Source organism: Acanthopagrus latus, chromosome 16, assembly GCF_904848185.1.
Source record: "Acanthopagrus latus isolate v.2019 chromosome 16, fAcaLat1.1, whole genome shotgun sequence".
NCBI classification, from domain to species: domain Eukaryota; kingdom Metazoa; phylum Chordata; class Actinopteri; order Spariformes; family Sparidae; genus Acanthopagrus; species Acanthopagrus latus.
The window spans coordinates 16,559,830-16,581,009 of record NC_051054.1 but is presented as its reverse complement, the minus strand read 5'-3'; the positions used below and the strand labels follow the sequence as shown (position 1 = coordinate 16,581,009).

At 42.6% G+C, this 21,180-nt stretch overlaps 1 protein-coding gene across 2 annotated transcripts; it reads right to left on the bottom strand.

The window, feature by feature from the left end:
- Window positions 1-5,216: 5,216 nt before the first annotated feature.
- Window positions 5,217-21,057, bottom strand: LOC119004511 (CD109 antigen-like). Of its 2 annotated transcripts, XM_037071478.1 has the most exons (33): window positions 19,993-21,057; window positions 19,747-19,898; window positions 19,639-19,667; window positions 18,639-18,866; window positions 18,416-18,538; window positions 18,274-18,313; window positions 17,189-17,270; window positions 17,008-17,113; window positions 16,815-16,917; window positions 16,615-16,724; window positions 16,331-16,522; window positions 15,919-16,020; window positions 15,741-15,803; window positions 15,359-15,529; window positions 15,120-15,272; window positions 14,884-14,970; window positions 14,412-14,475; window positions 14,121-14,205; window positions 13,545-13,662; window positions 12,487-12,600; window positions 12,096-12,314; window positions 11,733-11,868; window positions 10,651-10,827; window positions 10,430-10,511; window positions 10,086-10,317; window positions 9,814-9,985; window positions 9,404-9,594; window positions 8,499-8,654; window positions 8,326-8,391; window positions 7,555-7,688; window positions 7,273-7,429; window positions 5,985-6,087; window positions 5,217-5,778 (listed from the first exon to the last, which is right to left on the bottom strand). In XM_037071478.1, exons 1-33 carry the CDS (start codon window positions 20,070-20,072, stop codon window positions 5,588-5,590), a joined length of 4,218 nt encoding a protein of 1,405 aa, XP_036927373.1. In that variant the 5' UTR covers window positions 20,073-21,057; the 3' UTR covers window positions 5,217-5,587. The 2 variants fall into 2 exon arrangements, with proteins under 2 accessions (XP_036927373.1, XP_036927375.1); XM_037071480.1 differs by lacking the exon at window positions 14,884-14,970.
- Window positions 21,058-21,180: the final 123 nt, after the last annotated feature.

Sequence of the window (21,180 nt, the reverse complement as noted above, 5' to 3'; positions counted from 1 at the left end):
GTTGTTCAATGCAGTTAGGACTGAACAGATTTGTGCAGTGGGGAAACAAAACAACCTCTCGTTAAACAAATGGCACAACACTGAAGGGCCACCGACTCAGGTCTAGACTCTGCTGTCCACTTAAATCTGAAGGAGAAAAATCATTCCTTTGGGGACAACAATGTGAACATATTGGCCAGAGAAAGAGGTCTGAAAGAGGAGTAAAAGTATCCATCTCTGTATGTCAAACTCCCAAGACAACTTAACAACCATTCACACCTGGGCTCATTGAGCCCTAGCAACTAACATGAAGGCCGATTGAGTCCCACAACGATCCACAAGTGGCCCTTACGACACTGAAACTCAGAGCTCACTTGTGCCTTTCATGACTCTGTAAGGACACTCCCACACAGAGATTAAAAAAAAAGCCTGTGTCTCCCCTCCAGTTAGTTAGAACTGAAGGAGTCTCTTGGGAGAGAGGTGAAATGTCTTCAAGAAACTGAAACACATCCAGTTGTCTACGATACGGCACTTAGAATTACCATGACCTCGATGACTGCGAACTTTCATCAACATGTGGTTAGGGTTAGGAAAACATCATGGTTTGGCCTAAAGTAGCCTACCTGTTCTGGTTTCCACAAAAACAGCTGGAAAAGTCCCCAGCCCCCCTTAAAAAACACCTGATGTTGTCGCTACAAAAACAGCTGGAAATGTCCCCATACATTTGTCGCCTGCTTGCCTGCTTGGCAACCCTGTTGGCTTGTAAGAACGCTGGCAACCAGTGCACCTCCACCTCCTGATGTGAAGGGCAGCTAGTAAGCATATAATGTGAATGTCAACCCTGGACATTTCTGTGGTTTGCGGAAACTTTAACTGCAGACATTATATCTGGGCGACTTGTATCACATTAGCAAGCAGAGTCGGGGCTAATGAATGGCAAAAAATAGCATTAAAGTTAATAGCCAACTAATCAACAAGCTGCTATCACTGCTAACAGCTAGCTACTTGGGACCATTATTTGTCATTGTCTCCCATGAATGTAGAGAAATTAATGTATCAAATTTCATGGAAATCCATCCAATAATCGTTGATATTCCAGTTACCAACAGGCTGACAGTGCCATCTCTGGAGCAATCCAGCCAACACGGTGAATTTGCCTTTAAAAGGATCTTTGAAGGAACGTGATATGTGTGTATGACTCTGGGTCTTGGGTGTGTGGTATTATGTCTCACCGGGCATACAGCAGCCGATACTTTCACAAGAAACAGTGATGCAGACACAAACATTTAGTTAAATGACTGATGACACGCTTAGAGACAGTGACTCACATAAACAGACAACGTTCACCTGTGCGCACACACACACAGACACTAATCACCCAAACATAATCTTTTGTGGTGACGAAGAATGAACCAGACTCCTCAAGTTTGGCTTCGCCCCTACCTGAGAGGATCATACTATAGTGATAAGATCAGGGACGGCTTCCCTGTAGCGTGATGACTGAGCGGACCTGCAGCCGTGCATTGTTCCTCCGTCCCCTCTGGATTTGTCTGTCTGGGCCGGCCGGTGCAGGGTCGCCTGAGGGTTGTGTAAATACACACTAACTCTGGGTGGGATGAAAGCTCAAAGGGATTTTCCATGACTCGCCCCGGCGAGTGGAGCGTGCCTTGCCAAACAAACGCATCATCTTCCTTGCCGGCGTTTAGGTAGCATCGCTAGGGAGTTAGAGGTTCTCCCTCCGATTCATCTTTGTTGTTGCTGCAACCGCCCCCCCAAAGTTTCTGCAGCACAGCACCACCAGCATTAGGTTTCCATATGATGTGGTTATTTGTTGTGATGGTGATTCTTTCCGACTGATGTCATCTGGAGCATGGCCACAGGGAGCAATTTAGTATCTCTGTTTTGGGAATACATGTTTTACTGAAATGAAGCATCAGACTAACCAGAGGCACTAGCTAACCACATTATCTTACACTGAATAACTGCGGTCAGAGATGTAAACTATCGAGTCTTTATTATGCAGTTCATCATTATGATATGTTAATATATCATGGCTGAGTTTTTCAAAGCGACGGGGATACTACACTCAAATCCATGCAGCACCGTCATCTGACCTGTCCTTTTGGATAAAATCTATCCGACAAGTGACAGATTCCTCTCACTTCCCATTCTGAAATTTCATCTGCTTATTTGACCAAAACACACAGACTCCATCTCACCTCCTGTCACGGCGAGTCCAACAACAATACTGCGTGTGTTTTTCTAATGGCTCCCATCAGGAGATGAGACTCATAAATAACCATCTCCTTCACTTTGTTTACCCAGTCTGCATCTCCTTAGTGACAGGCGTGTTGCCAGCGTTATTCCTCTCATGGCCGCATTGACAGGAGCGAATATTAATAAATGTCATTAGCCTCAGTCCACCGGATTTATTGGTTTAGACGTCAGTGTCGTTCTGGGCACGGTATGACCCAACCACACGCTCCAGAAACTGAGTGCAGAGTGATTTCTGCAAAAAGATTCACTTATATATCACATTTTGTTCTTTTTCATCTCGCGTTGCCCGTCAGTACAAGATGATAACATGGTGAAAGACAGAGGACGTAAATCTCTCTCTCTGTCTCTTTCTCTTTCTCTCAGGTACACCTTTTTACTGCAAAAAGCTTCCTTCAACTCACCTGATATCCTTTAGACTTTCACTGCACTTAACCCTAAACTCCCTGTCATTAGGCAGTTGGCTGACATAGTAAATGCATGACATCATGACCAGCGTTTGCCCCTGATTGATGTCTGTTTTTGTAGCCTGACCCACAAAAAGACCCTCACCAGGTCATTTGTCGTGACATTTGTGTGTGTGGTATTATTCCAAATGAATATATTATTAACAGCAGAGACACAGCGCAGTTAAATTAAACATAACAATAAAACAGGCGATAAAGCATAAGGGACGTATTTGCCCATTTTTAACTATGCCATGCGTCACTAAAAATCAGCAAAAAAATGCATCTCAACTTTGCTGGACTCCTCTGGGAGTGATTAGTATCCCCGACATCACATCCTGCTTACACAAGAAGATCTTGTTGCACTTAGTATTAATGGCAAAGTTATTATTAAATCACACAAGTGTGCAGGCCAAAAGTATTTCCTGTTTGTGAATGCACCAGTTCTGCGAAGGCTTGAGAGCTCACCCAACCTTTGAAACCATTGCCATTCTGATACCAAGCCTGCCATCTAGTGTTGGTGAGCCTGCTGCTGCAGCTTTTCATCACAGAGCACTAGAAAGATTTTTTTTTATTTTTTAGTGTACATTTTTTATGGAAACTGCATGGAACTGCTTTATGCCTGCCTGCCAAATATCTATCCGTACGCTTTTTTGTATGTGAGTATGTCTTTCTTCTTCTTTTGTTTGAAGTTGCTGAGACTCCGGTAAGCTCCTGGTGTGTATTAACAGCCAGAGCAACATGCTTATATAAGGTAATACCAACAACATATGTGGGCACTGCCGGGACTAGCAGAAAATGTGGACACACATGGTCAAAATTATATCCCAACATATTCACGGTCAACTTACCTACATTAATCAACTAAAGGTGGAGGTTCTAACTGTCTTTGCATGTCACAGTGTTTTTATTTAGGGATCACAGTGTTTTTATTCTCTTTTTTTTCATACAAGAGGAACCATTTTGGGAGATCTTCCTGCAGTTTGGACCTATATATTACTTTCACTCGAAGCCAGAAGTTCAAATGTGTACAATACTGTATGTATTTGGTTTTTGTGTCTCAGCATCCCCACGTCTGCTTTTGCTTATGAACAGAAAAGCTTTATTGCCCCTTGAAGGAAATTGCTGTCTCAAATGAGCCTTATAAAAGATATTAGACATAAAAACCAGACTTGCATTGCCATTAAAAGCACATAACGTCAAGAGAGCACTTTTGCAAAAGAAAAAAAAAAGGCGCAAGGGTAGAGCGAGGCCAATCTCTAAGGTCAAAGGTCAAGTTCAGATACAGAATAAACACTGGTGGAGATTTAATAACCAGTTGGAAGTCGTGAGCCATGACCATGATAACATGGTCTGGTGCACAGACAGAACATACAACAATGACAAAATACAAGCAACACAATGTAACTTTCAGGAGGAAGAGACACTTGGGATGGTGGTTTGGGTCCAGCACCAACCCTCAGTGTCAAGACTTGACAACCTGGTAATGAGACTCAATCAACTGTCTTTCTCCGGAAAGTTACATAGTGTAGATTTTACTTTGATGAAAACATCTATAGCTATTCATACATACAGTTTTGTCTTGGGCATATTGAGGCATACTTTCATCAAGATATTAAGTAACATTTTACTCGTACATTTTTTTCTGTGGTTGCAAAAAAAACTTGGTTTGGGCATTTTTGTCTTCATTTGTGTGTTTTATTTAAACTTCTCGTAGAATTTATATTCAACAGCAATGTCACAGACAAAAAAATTACTAATATTATAGAAATGTTGAAAGTATTTCAAACATCTCAAGTTGAAAATACTGTTTTTACCTGTCTGATTTATTGGTTATGATCTGCCTGGTAAGCATTTCTGTACTTTTATTGCATGCCCATTTTGATGCCAATACTTTTGTTCGTGAGTAGAAATTTAAATAGTCGACTACCAATATTATCCAACTGCTATTACTGTTTTATTTATTATTCCATTTTTGTGGAGATTAACCTTTAATATTGCTTTAACCTCTGCTTAAATGTTTGTATGGTCGACAAATGAAACATGCCAAGCTGGAATCTTAGACATGATATCCATATTTAATGAAACATCAGCGACTCTACCCAATTACTCTCCAGTGATGACTTACTGTACTTACGTTTGTGTGTGTCGGTCTGTTTCATGATGTGGCAGCTGGGTGAGGTAGATTTTATCTCCAACCATCTAACAGGACATTTCCCTCCTGGGTGCCACATTTACACTCTAACTCTTTGCCGTCTGGTTCACTCAAGCAGGACTGTTCTATATCACCACGGGTATAGACATATTAAGTGTCTGTTATTTGCTGGAGAGTGCAGTGGTGCTGTAGAATAAATCTTATTTTAGCCTTTATATTGCTTCAGGCAGCTTAAAAAAATCAGCATGTTCTGCCAAATGGCAACAACAGGACACATGTGGAACTGAGAAATAAATCATTTTCATTTGTTCTGCTGCCAACTGTAAATGAGTCCTTTCTATTCCAGTCAAAACATTGAAACATATGGAGAATGGCAGGTTTCGTGAACTAGACAATTTTATTTGCTTTTGAAGCTATCAAACCAACATGCTGATTACATAAATTACATTTAGCAGAGTGGTTTCCAAAGACAGTAATACCTAATTTACGTTCTTTCCAAAAACAATACAAAAGACACTGTGAACAGCAGAAGGCCCGTGCACCAAGCAAAAACGCAGAATGGCCTCTAAATATTACAATCACTTGTCAAAAAATCATAAAAATGTATATCATTGTATAAAAAAAAACATTTCAATTTGTATCCAGCGCATTTCAATGTGTGTACGTGCTAAAATTCTGCCTCTCGAAGTATATCCATTACATCTAATTATATCTTAACTAGATTCGAACCTAATCAGACTACAAAAAAAAAAGCAGTGACTGCCAGAAACAGGCAACTCAAGCTGTGAGTGGCGCCGCTCATTGAGCGAGATGTCACTGCGAAAGTGATCCCCGGCCTGCAGCGCTGACAGTCTTCACCACAGTAGGAGCAGACGTCCATGATGTTCAGAACGTCCGAGTTGTATGTTCTTGTTGCTTTTCTCGCTGTGAGACAGGAAGAATAACCATATTATGTTGAGATAATCAGCACATGGCAAGTTTGAGCCGCAGTCCAACACAAAGAAAAACATACTCTTTTTGCAGCATGGCTGATACAGCACACTGTTTTTTAGTTGCAGGTTTAGATGAATGTATAAAATACTGTGAATTTTCAGCAAACGGCAACAGTCTGTTTTTGAGACAGTACTCACTGGGTTCATAGTAGTCGAACACCTCCACCACAGCATCCTGTAAGTGGGCCATTTTGTAATCTCTGACAAAAGGAAGTTTGATGCAAACCTCTGACTTGGTGATCTGCAAAAGCGACCAGGAAAATTAACAATTATATGATGTAGACAAAGTATACCTTATAGAGAATTTTCTTTTTTTTCATCCCAAATGATTTAGGAAAGTTTTACCAAGTACAATTGCATGTGTGGAAAAAAAGTCCTATAAAGACTTTCTTGGCTCTAGAGGAAGTTTCATGTCACTGAACAACTTGCTTTCAGTAATGCATTGTGGGTAACGTAGGCACCTGGTTTAGTAAAAGCAGACCACTGATCTAGCATTGCGCTCCTATAACAAAGTTAGATGGACGGTTCATAAACAGCTGATCAAAACAAATACAGCAGAACCAGAGATATCACCTCTTTATTCCACACATTCTTCTTCCTTTTTCACCTGACACCTTCATTACCCACAATGCAACTAATCCTTTCGAGTGGCATCATCGTTTAATAAGTGTTAACATGTTGTCAGTAGTGTTTCTGGGACTGTTTGCAGGAAGAAAAAAAAATAAGTTACACGTCAGGATTTGAATACTATTCTTAGATTTCTAGAGTCAACTTTAACTGCCTACATGCAACAAATGAAAAAACCTCAAACAAATTAAAAGTATTTAGTAATCCCTCACAATAATTTTATTCTTGGCAGGGTGGTGAAGGCAGGATTCATGATGTAAATCATCAAGTTTATGAGGGGGAAAAAAGTGGGGCATAGATGTTTGCCTGAAGGAATGAAAAAGGGTTCCAAAAAACAGTCAGTATCTTTTTGGTCTTGTTTTTTTTAATGGTAATATTGGGTCTCAGTGACCCGAGCTGGAGTATGTCTGGAGCCGTCAAAGATGATCAACAAATGACACATGATTGGTTTTGACAGCTAATTGCACTAAACTGTTGCATATAATTGATATAAAATTAAATACCTAACTACAACGAATTGCAGTGTGGTTGAAGCCTTCACCAGAACTGCCAAGAAAAATCATCATGTTGGGAAATTAAACTTATGTGGAAAAACAAACCATAAATGATGGTTTGAATTAATATTAAGAGAGCTTAAAATGGCATATTTTTACTATTTTTTTGTGTTACTTAAAAATGTTTTGTGCATTTTTTAAGCACTTGTGGTTTGACAAAACGTTTGTAGAACTAAAGCTGCCATGTGGCCTGGCTCAACTTTTTAACGCCCAACCATGAAACGATGACATGATGAAACACTTACTGAATCCAGGTAGAGGCTGACCTTCTCGGGCTGTATCTCCACCTTCCTGATAAGATCTGTTGGGGCGGCAGCTGCGGGAGGGAGACTGAAGCCGCTGAGCATGCCCACATCCAATATGGCCATGCCTGTTTGAGAAATCAGCTGATCGTCCTTTAATCTAGAGGATGAACACAGACGTGTCATGATTCTGTATGAATCGAGTCCCTTGTTTTACTGATATTTTACATGCATGACAACCGATATATTATTGACACATAGGTCTGCCCGTTTTGTAGTACGTACCTCATGCATATAGATAACTGTAGGTGATTGTGGTCTGTATCCCCAGTACCATCCACACTCAATGAGAAAGCCTCCTGGGCTGTGGCGAGGCTCTTTGAAAATGCTTTGCTCTCCAGGTTGTAGAAGATAATTATCTGGGGGGGGGGGGTTCATGGACATGTTTAAAAAAAAAAATCAAAAAACTTAGATTTAATAGTTAGCTGAAGAGCTGAAGTTGACTGCACTGCCTGATAGATGACGTGTCTGTGATGTAGATGATGAAGTGCAAATGCGGGTCACAAAGCAGGATCTGTTATAGTTGTGTCCATTAAGCAAAAATGAAACAAAGACTGAATCTCTGTATGTATTTACTTGCTTCAAAGAATCAAATCAGGGAAGGTCAAAGACAGACCCTGTAATAGAGGACAGGTTGTGACATTGAACATTGTGAAAAGATTAACCCTTTACCTCCTCTGAGCGATATTATCTGGACACCCTGAATGAATACAGTACTTCAAGCTACATAATGTGTACCAGATGTTAATTACTAGGACTCCATTATCATGCCATATTTGCATTTAGCATTCACAATGCAGTACGTTGTACTGGCTGAAGCCATCGTGCACAGCTGCCGCCTTGGATTTATTCTGGTCATGCTCCAGATGTTAAACTACTCTTCATGTCGAGATGAATGTGATGGAGGTATGATTACATTCCTGCAGTGCGAGAATTTCTCTGAGCATAGATAGGTTCAGCAGAATATAATAAATGCACTAAAAAAACAGAAATTACCTGAACCATTGCAAATCCTCTTCCTTCCATGTATATATTTAGGTTTACATCTTTGTCGGCGTCAATCTGAAAGACATAAAGCAAAAAATATATATATTTATAAATGAATAGCCCGAGATGATAATAGAACAGTATATATAGTATCAGAAATTCAACAACAATTATAGGACTACCTGTCGGCTCTGATACGTGCGATAGGTGGTGGAGTTGATGTGAAACAGCGACACAAACGAAGACGTTGGGGAAGATATTTTGACCATAAGGTTGATGGCGTTGGCTCCGCTCAGTGCAGCGTAGATAGCCAGAGCCTGGAGGGCAACCACTGTGTCCTGAGGAAGAGAGAGGGTGACGGGTTAAAAAAAGAAACCTGCATCTGGACTGAATCACCTTACCTGTCATTTTGTGCAGAACTGGCGGATAGTTTTGCAATATGGTGCCGGTGTTGAAAACTGTGCATAAAACATAATTATGAAATTTTAAGTCCAGATACCAAACCACATGAAGCCAAATCTAACTATGTGACTCCAGTCAGTCAGCAGTCCATCAGTTTGTCAGGTTTCAAAATTAGCTTACAGCGAGCTCAACCTGACGGGTAGTGGGTAGCAGTATCAGATGCAGAATTTTAACACCTTACATACACAAAAACTCTTGGTTCTCCCTAGTTTATAGTGTATCTTGTACTCATATTGTATTTGATGCTGCCCAGTTAAAGGTCTAGTATGTAGGATTTGACAACAAGCAGTAATTTGTTTAGTTTGCTGTATGCAACCAACTAAACATCCCTCGCCTCACCCTCCCCTATAGTGGCTGCTAAAAGTGCAAAAAGAAAATACGACAGGCCCTCTTTAGAGGCAGTGTTTGGTTTAACCACTCTGAGCTGCTGTAGAATAATGGCAGTGTGATGTACCCACTAACTCTGTCGGTACAAATGGCTCTTCCGAAGCTAGCAAACACACAACGATTCTTTGTTGGTGATTTTACACTACATGAAAACATTTTCTTAAGTTACACCCAAAGCCTGCACCACTGGACCTTGAAGCATCAGTTTCTCCAGTGACAGAAGAAGACGCAATGTCACCTGTGTCGTCCCGTAGCCTCCTAGATGGTTCCTCTGCTTGCTTAACCATTTCATGAGCACAAAGCCCTCCACCAAGCTGCCACGCCTAAAAAAAGCCAGCAGCACGTAAGAGGTCATCTCGATCTGAGCTGAGCGCGGCTGCCAGTCGTGCGAGTCCAGGCCGGCTGAGGAGGCCCACGTCATGACTCCATCTTCGGGACAACATGACAGAAAATGAAATAAGCGTGAGCTTATACACCAACTGGACAGGTTTAAAAAGCTGAAACATTAATTTCTGTTTTTGCCACTCTGGGATCAGAATCTTAGGAACCTGAGACCCACAAAACTCACATTTTCAGACTTGCTGGAGTGTCAGGTTTAACCTTTGTGCATTCTGAAGATAAAACGACACAACGTCTCAGCCAAATTACCTCTGTAATCTGCTCTACGCTTGAGCTCATCAAGTGCAGTTCCAGCCACAGGACTATTGGCCTGAGATAAAGCGTAGGCCACCAGACACAGGCTGTAGTTACTGACCACTCCACTGGACACTTTGTCCTCCAGGTACCTCACGGCCAGGGACACATTACTTGGGTACATGTCCTTCATAGAGAGGAACCAGACAATCATTAACTGGCTCATTTTGGGAATATACTTAAAGTACACAGCACTTATATAACATACTCTGATTAGGATTTCTCACCGCATAGCTCTCGTCCTCCAGCAGCGCAATCAGCACAAAGGCAGTGAGTGCTACCGGACCATTATCCAGCCCTCCCTGCATTTCTGTGTGGATCAACCTGCCAGCCTCACTGAACTCTCCCTGGGGCCCCTGCTGTTTCACGAGCCAAGCCACGGCCCTGCTCAGGACACTCTGGTCTACCTGCATGTAGGGCTGAGCCTGGATGAAGCACTTCAGCACAAAGGCTGTCAACCTGGGACCACAGAGAGAAGGAGGAGCGTTACAGGCGGATAAATTAGAGCATTTTTCACTTTCTAAACTAAGACAACGTTGGTCTGATTAGCTTGGGTCAGTTGTTGACATACCATGTGCTACCAGATGTGTCGCTGGCTCCAAAAGCAGCAAATGAACCATCATTTCTTTGGTAGGACAGTTGTCGCTGATAGCCTAACAGTGGAAAATATGACATACAACTCAAAAGATGCCCTGGTACGTCTATGTAACACATGATATAACCTTGCCTTTCTATTATACTGTATACAGCACATCGACTGTATGTGTGAGACTCATGCAAAAGGCTGCTTACCTTCCATCATGAAGCGCAGAGCCCTGCTCCTGATGTCCTCATCGTCCTGGGCTGACATGTCCAGGTACTGAAGCACATAAACACTTGGAGCAAAGTGGATCATGTTCTGCTCCCCACAGCCAAGAGGCTTCTGAACCAACAAATTCATGTGTTCGATGGCCGTGGCAATGATGTCACCTGTATAAAGCAATATGGGGAAGGGGGAAGGATTTAACTGTTGCACAACACGTTCACTAACAGGGGACAAGAAGTGTCCATTTTTATGGATCAGTCCAACTTTTTATGCCTTTTTCAAAAAAATAAAAAAGGGAGAAAATTCACATAACACGTGACAATTCAAGCATGGTGTTATATATACATATGTACTCCAATAACAGCTGAGTTAGCTTGGAACCAGGATGAACCTTGGTCAATTTTCCTGTTTCCTGGTTAACTTGTGTGATAACTTATGTGTCAGGTGTGTCGGCTGAACATCAACCCCATCACCAAAGACACTTACGTTTGAGTTAATGTCACTAACAATATAAAGCCACAGTATATAGATGCCACTGGTTTCAAAAGTGGTGTTTCTTCATCTCTCCTCAATTTGTTTTTTTTACACATCTTTTGAATGTTTTCAACAAGAAGCTTTACATAATGCCCCGGCATCCATTTCAGTTACAACGTATGGAAGGAGAGGGAAGAAACAAAAAAAAAACATAAACAAACACCATCCCCGGCAGAAAACGGCGCTGTCATAACAAGTACAGCAACCCCAAATTTGGCTCCAACTGAGGAAAATACTGAGCCTTGCCTTTCTACCATGACAAATACCCAACATCCCTCAACCTGAATGGAGCCAAGCCAAACAGCCAGACAGCTGTTCAGAATTTGCCCGCCATAAACATTCCTGTTTGATGTCCATCATTTCCATTTTCTTCCACCCGGCAGCACCTAAATGTTTTGCAGGATGGCGCTGAGCTCGACACAAAGGAAAAAATGCAGGCATATATAACACATGCCTAATTGACTAAAAGTAAACATGAACAGCACTCGGATGGAACTGCCATTGGCACAACGGGGAAGACGAATGGTAGACATACCAACCAATGCCACATGGGCCCTCCGGCTGCCTGGAACCACATCTGGCGGATAGGAGTAGGAGGCGGATGTGGAACTGTTGCGTTGTACCAGCTCCAGGAACAGAGTCTCTGAGAAGGACCGTTCAACTCCCTCGGGCTTCGGGAACATGGAAGTAATTCACTGTTATCATAGGATTAACTGCATGCCACGTAGCTCTGTGCATTTTATACCGCACACTTAAGTTTAAACGCACTTTTTTACCGAGACGTTTGCCAGAAAAAAAAAAAAAGGATTTGAGCCAGCAACCTCTTGGCCACAACCCCAATATCCTCCTTCGCACACTCAGTTCATAGATGTTATCCAATGTTTCCATCGTACCGTACCTTCACAAGCACTGTCCAAACAAGGCTGTCCGAGGCCTCTGCAGACACGGCGTCTACAGACACTTCCATCACGCCCAGAGCCACGGCCCTTATAGCGAACAGCGCTGACGCAGACCCGTGGCTCCCCAAGCTGAGTTTGTGGGCATTTATCACAGAGATTTCCTGTCCGTCCTCCAAAACAAACTCATAAGCCTCACTCTGTGCTAGCAGCAGGATGACCTGTGGAGAGCAACATATAAAACAAAGACAGTATCACTCTCTGTGTGCCTTAAATATCTGTTTATTATCGGAAGACACTAATCAAATGTCAGCTAGGGAAAAAAGTAACGCTTGTGACATAGATCAGATAATTTACCAACCCCTTTTTTAGCACATACTCCATCTTTCATACCTCGATGTCGTGCGCTAAATGGTTGACGACGTTCACCTCCAGCACGATCTCCTCTCCTCTGATGAGGTGCGACGGGGCATCCAAAGACAAGGAAAAATCTTTGGACACGCTCAACTGTGAATTACACAACATAAACTAGTTCAAAAAGCAGCTCTGGCTGACATTGTAATTATTGGACATCAAAAGTCAAGGAACGGGGCTCCGTCCACTCGGGTTCTGTGAGGTTAGATAAGGTTAAACTTCTTTAAAAGTGAAGATATTTAGCATCGTCATGTTCATAATGACAATATTATTTATTTCGCCGTGCTAGCATCCTGGCGCACAGTCTGCCAGCCAGTATGTCCAACAGTTTGTTCCAGACTCAAACATCTGGATTGGCACAAACCTTTGTACAGACATCCATGGTTCCATGTGGATGAATAATAATGGTGTTTTGTGATGTGCCGACCTTTCCTCTTCCTTCTTGACATTTGTGGTTTTGAGTGAAATGTCTCAAAATCGGCAAGTTTAATGGGATAGCTTAATGTTCTCGTCAGAACCATTTTTTTACACTAAGAAATTGCTCCCCTGACATTTCCTCCACAGCGTTGTCATCTGGTTAAAATTTCAATGAGTCAAGATGGAATGACCCATCATCCTCAGCTGCATTTTATGTTAGGCGCAAATTAGAAGCTTCCGTGCTAACGAGATGCTGCACATGATAAATATCTTAACCTGATTAAGGCCACTAGCATGGCTGAGGCCTTTTGAATGACCCAGAAAAAATGACTGTTACCATCACAATTGCAAAATATTTCATCGAATTTCACAGAAATTTGCTAGAGCTGCAATTTATTTATTTATTTTTTTAAATTGTACCATTTGTTCAATTTATAAAATTGTGTATAGGAAGTGGGAGTTTCTCAGCACAACGACAGGAGGAAGGACTGAATCATGAATCATATGAAAAAAACGACATCCTCTTTGCAGCAGAAAACAACAGGATTTGTGGGAAACACGAACACAAAATTTGAGGAACATCACAAATATACAGATGCACATGGTGAGTGTTTGGTTACCTCTCGTGGCACGGGAGTGAAGTCCAAACCCATGTTATCTGACATCACCAGTGCAACTGCTCTCAAAGAGGAAACGCCGTCCGGCACGGTTACCTTCCAGCTGGCCCCCGTTTCATCACTGAGAGAAATGACAGCAACGCTGGATTTAATTGGCAGGTTTTTCCTAAATGTTTGGATGTAGTGAGCTGTGCTTATGTATTTGACAATAAAGCCCTTTGTATTATTCTGTTTAACTGTATCATGTTGTATATCTGTACTGATCAAGCAGCAACCTCCAGGGCTGAGAACTGAAGCCAGTGCGGAAGTACCTACAACTGCAGTTCCTCAAATGGATAACAGCAGAAATAAATATGTTTTCAGCCTGAAGAAAAAATTCTGGCTCCTGGAAACTGTATGGGGGTGAATTTCAATATAATTTACTTATCCAAATTGTTTTAAGGCTTTAAGCTATGCAAAGATGAAGGGTGTGGCCGCTTTGTGTGAAAGCTGAACTAACAGACCGGACTTCCTCCCTTATGTGTTTCATCTTATTTTGTCTTGTTGTTATAACACGATGACTTGACTTTCAGCACCCACCTAACATAAGTGTCTAACCACAGCAGGGGTTCAGTGGCTTCCATCCAGTGGTCCCAGTACTTCTCTACCAAGAGGGCGTCTCCTTCTGAAAACCCCCAAAGTAGAGAGAGAGAGGACATCAGAGGAGGCTCAGAGTATCTGAAAATGGGGTTTCAATCCAGCAGTACTGAAACGGTGGGACTGAAGCAATATGCTAAACGGCCACAAGAGGGAATCCAAACAGAGAGGAGGTGCCAAATTACAAGGATCACAGTGATTCACTGTGTGATTTATGTGTGTTTATTATCGTACCATTTCCATCGTGCTGCTTTTCCTCATACAGTCTGGCATTGGTCAGCGTCTTGATATTGCACTCCTGTGGTGTGAAAGACAAAAAAAATAGATGGTGAATAATAGCTGCTAAAAGTACAGCTATAAAGCACAGCACCATTAGTGTGGCAGCCAAACAAAATACAGGTCAGGTATTGCAGGTGATGTAAGTCTGAACTCTGACTGTTGATGCCTGAGGAGCTCTCGCTCTTCAAAACGATCTCGTCTACTCTTCTCACACAATGCACGCTGCCAGACCTTTGCGGAAAGGTCGCCCTAAGACAGCCCACCGTGGTGAAGCTTTGTTTCCTCCGTCAACGCCTCCATCAACAGCCCTCGGGTCCTGCGCCCGACACACTAGAGTTACCGGCTCAATGAAACAGCAGAGTCAGCCAACAAAGAAGACGGATAAGTTACACCCAGACTAACCAGTTTAGGGTCACACTCTGGATACCTGTACAGTGTCTACACATGGTGGTGTGTCTAGGGAGAATTTACACCAGGGTAAGGAGACTGGGAAGGCTGGAGCCTTGTAATTAATCTGCAAAAGTGGACAAAGATGGAAAGAGGGTATCTAAACAGATGAGTTTCAGAGGGAGTTTAGGTGTCAGAGATTAAATATTGCGCTTTTGACCAAAGATACAAACTTTTAAACCTCCAGACTTTGGCAGATGAAAAGGGTTGCGATACCTGCATCACTTTCAAGTTGAGGTCAGCCCGCGGGGTGTCACTGTGTGTCCCCATGACCATGACTCCTACGTGGAACGGGGCTTCAAGGGGAGACAAAGCTAGCGATACCTGCACACCTGGCTGGGCTCTGTCACTGCTCCACTCTAGAGACACCTAAGGAGAGCCAATGCACACTCAGCATGTCCGGGCGAACCATGCACCTATTACAATAATATCACATAATACTGAAATTAAAGTACATGGTTGTCCTGGTTGATGGACACATGCACCGTGTCACTGGTGACCTCTCCGTCAGAGAGGATGCAGTAGACGGTGACACAGGCCTCGGGGGACCAGGACGCTGTCGGCGTCACAGAGAAAGAGGAGGAGCTCTCTGTCCCCGCGGACACCACTTGACCTCCGGAGCTCACCTGGAGGGAGAACAAAGGAAGGGAAGTGTATGGTATTTGCACTTAACCACAAACCCCTTTATATATTTCATTTAAAGAAGTAGTAAGAACAGTCAAGTCCATAAGTTCCCATAACAATCTCATATATTAGCACAGTGAAACCTTATTAAAACAGCATCTCTGAAAATCTCTCTCTCTCTCTCTCTCCAACTCTAAATTTCACCAAACATACCACAAAGTGAAGCTTAGTGAGCGGAAAGGTGCTCTCCACGTCAAGTTGAAGAGGATCCCCAATCTGAAAGCAAAACACGTGACATAAAAAACAACATTATTTGGGCACATTTGCTATATTATTCCGTTTTTTTTTTTTTGCTTGTACAAGAATGGGGGCAATATATGTTGAGAGTTACCTGTGCAGTTGAGCTGATTGGAGAGATCTGAATATAGGAGCCACTAGGAGAGGAGTGGTTGTTGTAGAGCATCAGAGTCTGCTCACTGGACTGAAATCTCGCCTGAATGAAAAACCCAAAATATGAGCCTGTGAGACTCAAGTAACAATTTAGGACACAAAAAATATCAAATCTTTGTGTTGGTCAAATCTGTTGTAGGATGTTGGCTCAAGTTAACAGGTCCTGGGGTCATTTCCTTAAACATTTGTGTGTGTGTGTGTGTGTGTGTGTGTGTGTGTGTGTGTGTGTGTGTGTGTGTGTGTGTGTGTGTGTGTGCATCCTACTGTACTGAAACTACTCCTCTTACACATGAACGAAACTGTTATTCCCCAGAGGACTGACATTCCTGGAACTGTAAATCAAGAAAACTCACCCGAATAAAAAGCGTCACTACTTGTTCCTGTAACTTAAACTTGATGTGGACGTTCCCGTCCTCGGGCACTGGAAGTGTCAGAGTCGTGGGTTCATCACTCATTGCCGATGTTCTCTGAGTGACTTCAATCACAGCCGAGTACATCAGATCCTCTGAGCCGAGTGGCTTTCCGTCATATCTGGAGATCCTTAGCTGTTAAATCAAAGCAGAAAAGGAAGTCTGCTCCTGGACATAATGGTTTGAAATAGACGTTGAACTAACGGAGTGATAATAAAATCACTCACTGTTGAAGAGAAGTGTAAAGACGGCTTCAGTTTTGGTGGAAAATCACGAAACTCGAGCTGGAATATGTTCCTCATGAGGTGGACTTCAACGGTTTTGTTCAATTTAAATCCTTGGGGGACAAAAGGATGACAGGATAAACAGACTTGTATGGGGATACAACTGAGAACAGTACATGCTTACCTTTCCGAACATATCTCACCTGTGATGCCGTCAGTAACACAGGCGGTAACGTGCAACCGGCCGTCACTGGGAAGGGCTTGAAGCTGCTCTTTGGAGAAGAAAAACTGCGCTGACCCATAGATCTGAAAAACAAACATCAGCCAGGGCCATTTAGTGTGCAGATCCAGCATCCATCTATTCATAAATAAGCTACCGACACAATCAAACCTCACCCCTTTAGTTTGTGTCTGCATGAATGGAGCGGCTGCATACTGCGTAACAGACACCAGAGTGACTGAGATGGCTAGAGTTCCCCGTACAGGCTGTCCGCTGGGGTACCTGGAGGGGAAAAAAACTTGCTTAACACGCGTGTAAATGTGATATTATTGATTTTGCACGAGCTAACGCACTCACAGCGCTCTCACTGATCCTGTGATGTCACCTCCAGCGAGGACCTGTGAAGGGGTCTTGAGGAGCACTCCAAAGGGAGGACGATCTGCAATGGAGGCCAGAGTGCCGGTAAGTTAAGAAGTTTTCTTACAAAACAGAATAAGAGTGTACCGCCATGCCAGCAAAGTTTTTCCCTTGGGGGGCCAGAACTGAAACTTAATGGTGGACAAAGAGCCAAAATGAAGGTTATATTGTATTATCTAGATGAAAAATGGTTCTGTACAGAAGTAAATGAGATAAAACTTCTGGTGAGTTTCTAAATCTGATCTCAGTTGTTTTTTTCTCCTGTTTTTATGACCCAAGAACAGGTGAAAAAAAATGTTTTTTTAATTATGTTTTCAATTGGCTCTCAGGGCCTCAGTGGCACCAGGATTCCATGTTTCTGAAACTGATTCCTACACAAAGTGTCACTTTCTTGGAAAATACACAAACATATTTAGAAGATCATTTTTGCCTCACAAAAACAAAACATCACAAAGAAGTAATTCAAACTACAAATCTTTCATTTTGTTGCTAGAAAAAGCCTAATTGAACCTCATGGTGGGCCAGTATTATTCCCCTAGCTTCTTCAGGTGGTGCCCTTTTTTATTTTTTCACCACTGTCCCTCAAACATCCTGAGTCTGCCACACCTATGTGATCGATACATTGGATATTTTACTGATCGAAATAGCTACAACTGAAATTCAGTCATAAATATAAATCAGTGCATGGTCAGTCCATAGACAGAAGAGCATTATTTAAGCTTATAAGTCTTATAGTGTTAAATACACATTTATGGGATCAGAATTATCCTAAATTCTGCATGACTGTCTCATCTCTTTACCTACAGTAGTGACTGTCTTTTCCTCACCTTCTGATCCTGCCTCACCATCACACAGAGGTCAGCCTCTGTTACTCTCTGTTTATCCCATCATATGAGTGTTTTTGTAATCCAAAGGACATTACTCAGCATGAATCATTTGTGTGAGGCCCACAGAGGTGAGCGACTGTGCTTAAAATTAAACAGGAAACAACAAACAGACGTGTATTCGATTATCTGATTTATTACCATGATGCTCCACAAGAAATGCTCTCTCGTCAATCACGCCCTGTAGGGAAGAGGATCATATGGAGGTAAAATATTAGGAAATTATTCTTTTTTAAACAGCAAGCTATAACATGGTATGGACATATGCAATTATCAGCTTTACATTCACTGTGGTTGTGACTGCCCACTGTCCAAGAGGAGGCGCCTGGGATAAAATGAATTCCCGCAACACGATCCCCAGATTCCCTGTGGACTCCCAGCTGTCCACAATGTTCCCACTGGGATCCTGAGTGTGACAAAAGAACGTCACTCCAGCGTTCCCACCACCACCACACAATACCCAGCCACAAATCTGTTCAGCCCCTCCGCCCATTGTTCAGACCTACCTGTACGGAGATGTCCACCCTGCCTTTGTATGGGTGGTTATGAGACTGAACGGACACAACTCGGATTTTGACGGTGTCGCCCGGCTGGTAGCGTGATCTGTCAGTCTGGATGAAGGAGGAGACGTTCCTGAAGGTGAGGGTGGTGGTGTTGGTGAAAATGAGATCGGCCCCCTTGTAGCCGCTCACCCTCAGGTTTAAGGGGGAGTTCTGGGTTACGGATCCGAGAACCTGAAGTAATTTGATGAACATTTTCAGTAAAATATGCCTGCGATTTCAGGCTAAATACTGTAGGTCCCTAACACTTTCACGCCCGAATTACAACATCACAAAGTAGTCCTTTCTACCAATGTTTGTTTTCACTTTATTAAAAAGGTACAATATGCAGTAATCGATCACCTGCTGAGCTTAAACAAATGGCAGTAGCTCATCACCAGAGTAAGTGCTGACTGTATTCTATACATCCATGAGTGAAGTTACATTTAGCTTGTTAGTCTAATAGGTAACTATCTAAATGCAGCTATGGTTGGCAGCAGTTAACTGTTATTTCAGCGATATCCTGACCCATATTTGTTTTACAAAATGAATTCAACAAGTATCATTTTGAATAAAACACATCAAAATAATGTGAAGTGGAGTTACAGCAAAAGAATAATTACAAGAAAAATATTAAGACGACTGAATAAAATGATTTCTAACGTCATGTATAGACCTCATTGGGTTTCTGAGAATAAGAGCATTTACCAGTTATTTCATTTTCTTCTAGGCCACACTATTTTACCATTTTGAATTTTCTAATGTTATCAAAAACCGAACAAATTAGTAAATGGATGGATGGAACTGTGGATAACGCTTTGGGAATCTGACACCGGGTGACTGAAACATTGTACAGAATGGCTTCCAAATATCTGTCTGCCTACCCTGAAACAGTTGAATAATGACCAAGCTCTGAGCAAAAAACATTTTGTAATGAGGAATGCACAAGGAGCACATTCATACTCACAGGCGGGAGTGTGAGGACCCTGGTTACACCTTTAAAGACAGAAATATACTTTAGCACTCTAAACATTTTTCAAAACAAACCTAAACCTTTACGTTAGTGCAGTGTCACCTCCTTCGAAGTCCTCCGTTTGGGCCGCACTAGCGTTGCCGTGCTCCACTTCAGCCATCAGCCTGACAGGGAAGTCAGCAAGGACGGTGACAGCCAGCGGAGTGGATGCCCCAGCATGCACCACCTCTGGACTGGAGATCAGAAACAATGTCCTGGACGAAAGAGAGGAAAGAAACAAACGGCTCGTTATTGGTTAGTCCAACAAATCGGATCAGACACATGATGTTAACAAACCAGGGCTCTTACTTGGGGGAATCCTGAGTCGAACCAGGCGCAGGACACCACACGACTCCCAGGCACACAAGCAGGGTCCAGATCCAATCCATGCTTCTGTCCAGCTTCACCTCACCTTAGACTTAAACTCAAACTGCATGAGGCACAAGCGACCTGGACCTACGCGCTACAAAACCCAACCTCCTGTCCTCACACCGACGTCCCGTGGGGCAGTACTCACAAGCTCATTCACACATTATCACACATACATTCATTGTCTCACACAAAAGGAGGAAGAGGAGTGAGGCGGGGTGGGGGGGCGTTCACACACATACAAACTCTTAACACCTTTGCCCAGGGGGATGCGTCTCCTCTGTCTATTCAGGGTTTGACAATTCCCAGTCCTGTCCAAAAGCACAGAGAGACACATCTTGGTGTTATTGTATCCATACCGAGAAGAAAATACGTCTCGAATGTCAGACAGAGCTCTGCGTGATGTATGTGACGCAACACCAACTGGGAGTTCAAATTCCTGGCTTGTTATCTGAAAATAGAGTCTGCCGTATGAAATCGGATGTGTTTTTGTCAACATTTTTTCTTTTTAAGACTTCATTGTGCAGTCTCCTCGGAAAACAAATCCATATTATCACCATTCAGCTACGTGGTGAACAGGTTTGACATTTTAATTACCTCGAGGCAACGCGGGACGGCAGAGCGGCGGTGAGGCTTTGTCTCTGGGGAAAAAAATGGGGACCAGACACCAAAATGCAGCTTACGGCTTCAACTTTGTGTTGGTTTAAAACTGGGAAAAAAAGGGGAGATCTCATCTATTTTGCTTGATTGTGTTTTTGCAGCGTATGCAAGTGTGACACAAAAACACCAGTAAAAATAGCAGCGTTGGAGGAGATAAGCTGACATTGTGGGACTTTGTTTTAACCACTAAGCAGTAATTAAAATTCTCACTCAGGGACAATAAAAGGCATAATAAAAGCCTGTTTGGCTCACACCAACCAGCAGGGGGCAGTAGAGTCCAGGCCAATTCAACTCGAGCTTCTTTCAACCCAAAGGAGAACCTCGATGCACCCTGAGGACATGGCTAAAAGCCCACAGCTGTATGCCACAGTGTTCAGTCAAGGGTTAAATGTGCAAAATGACTGGGTTACATAATACCCACACACTATCATTTGCTTCATATTAACAGTTTATTTCTTTGGCATTTAC

Bases quoted from the DNA above. Each gene is read 5' to 3' on its own strand.
- LOC119004511 (XM_037071478.1), bottom strand. From the start codon at position 20,072: ATGGATTGGATCTGGACCCTGCTTGTGTGCCTGGGAGTCGTGTGGTGT. The intron at 18,867-19,638 runs GTGAGTATGAAT...AAATTACTTCAG, and splicing joins GGGTCCTCACACTCCCGCCT to GTTCTCGGATCCGTAACCCA. The intron at 12,601-13,544 runs GTAACCAAACAC...TGTAATTCACAG, and splicing joins TCACTCCCGTGCCACGAGAG to TTGAGCGTGTCCAAAGATTT.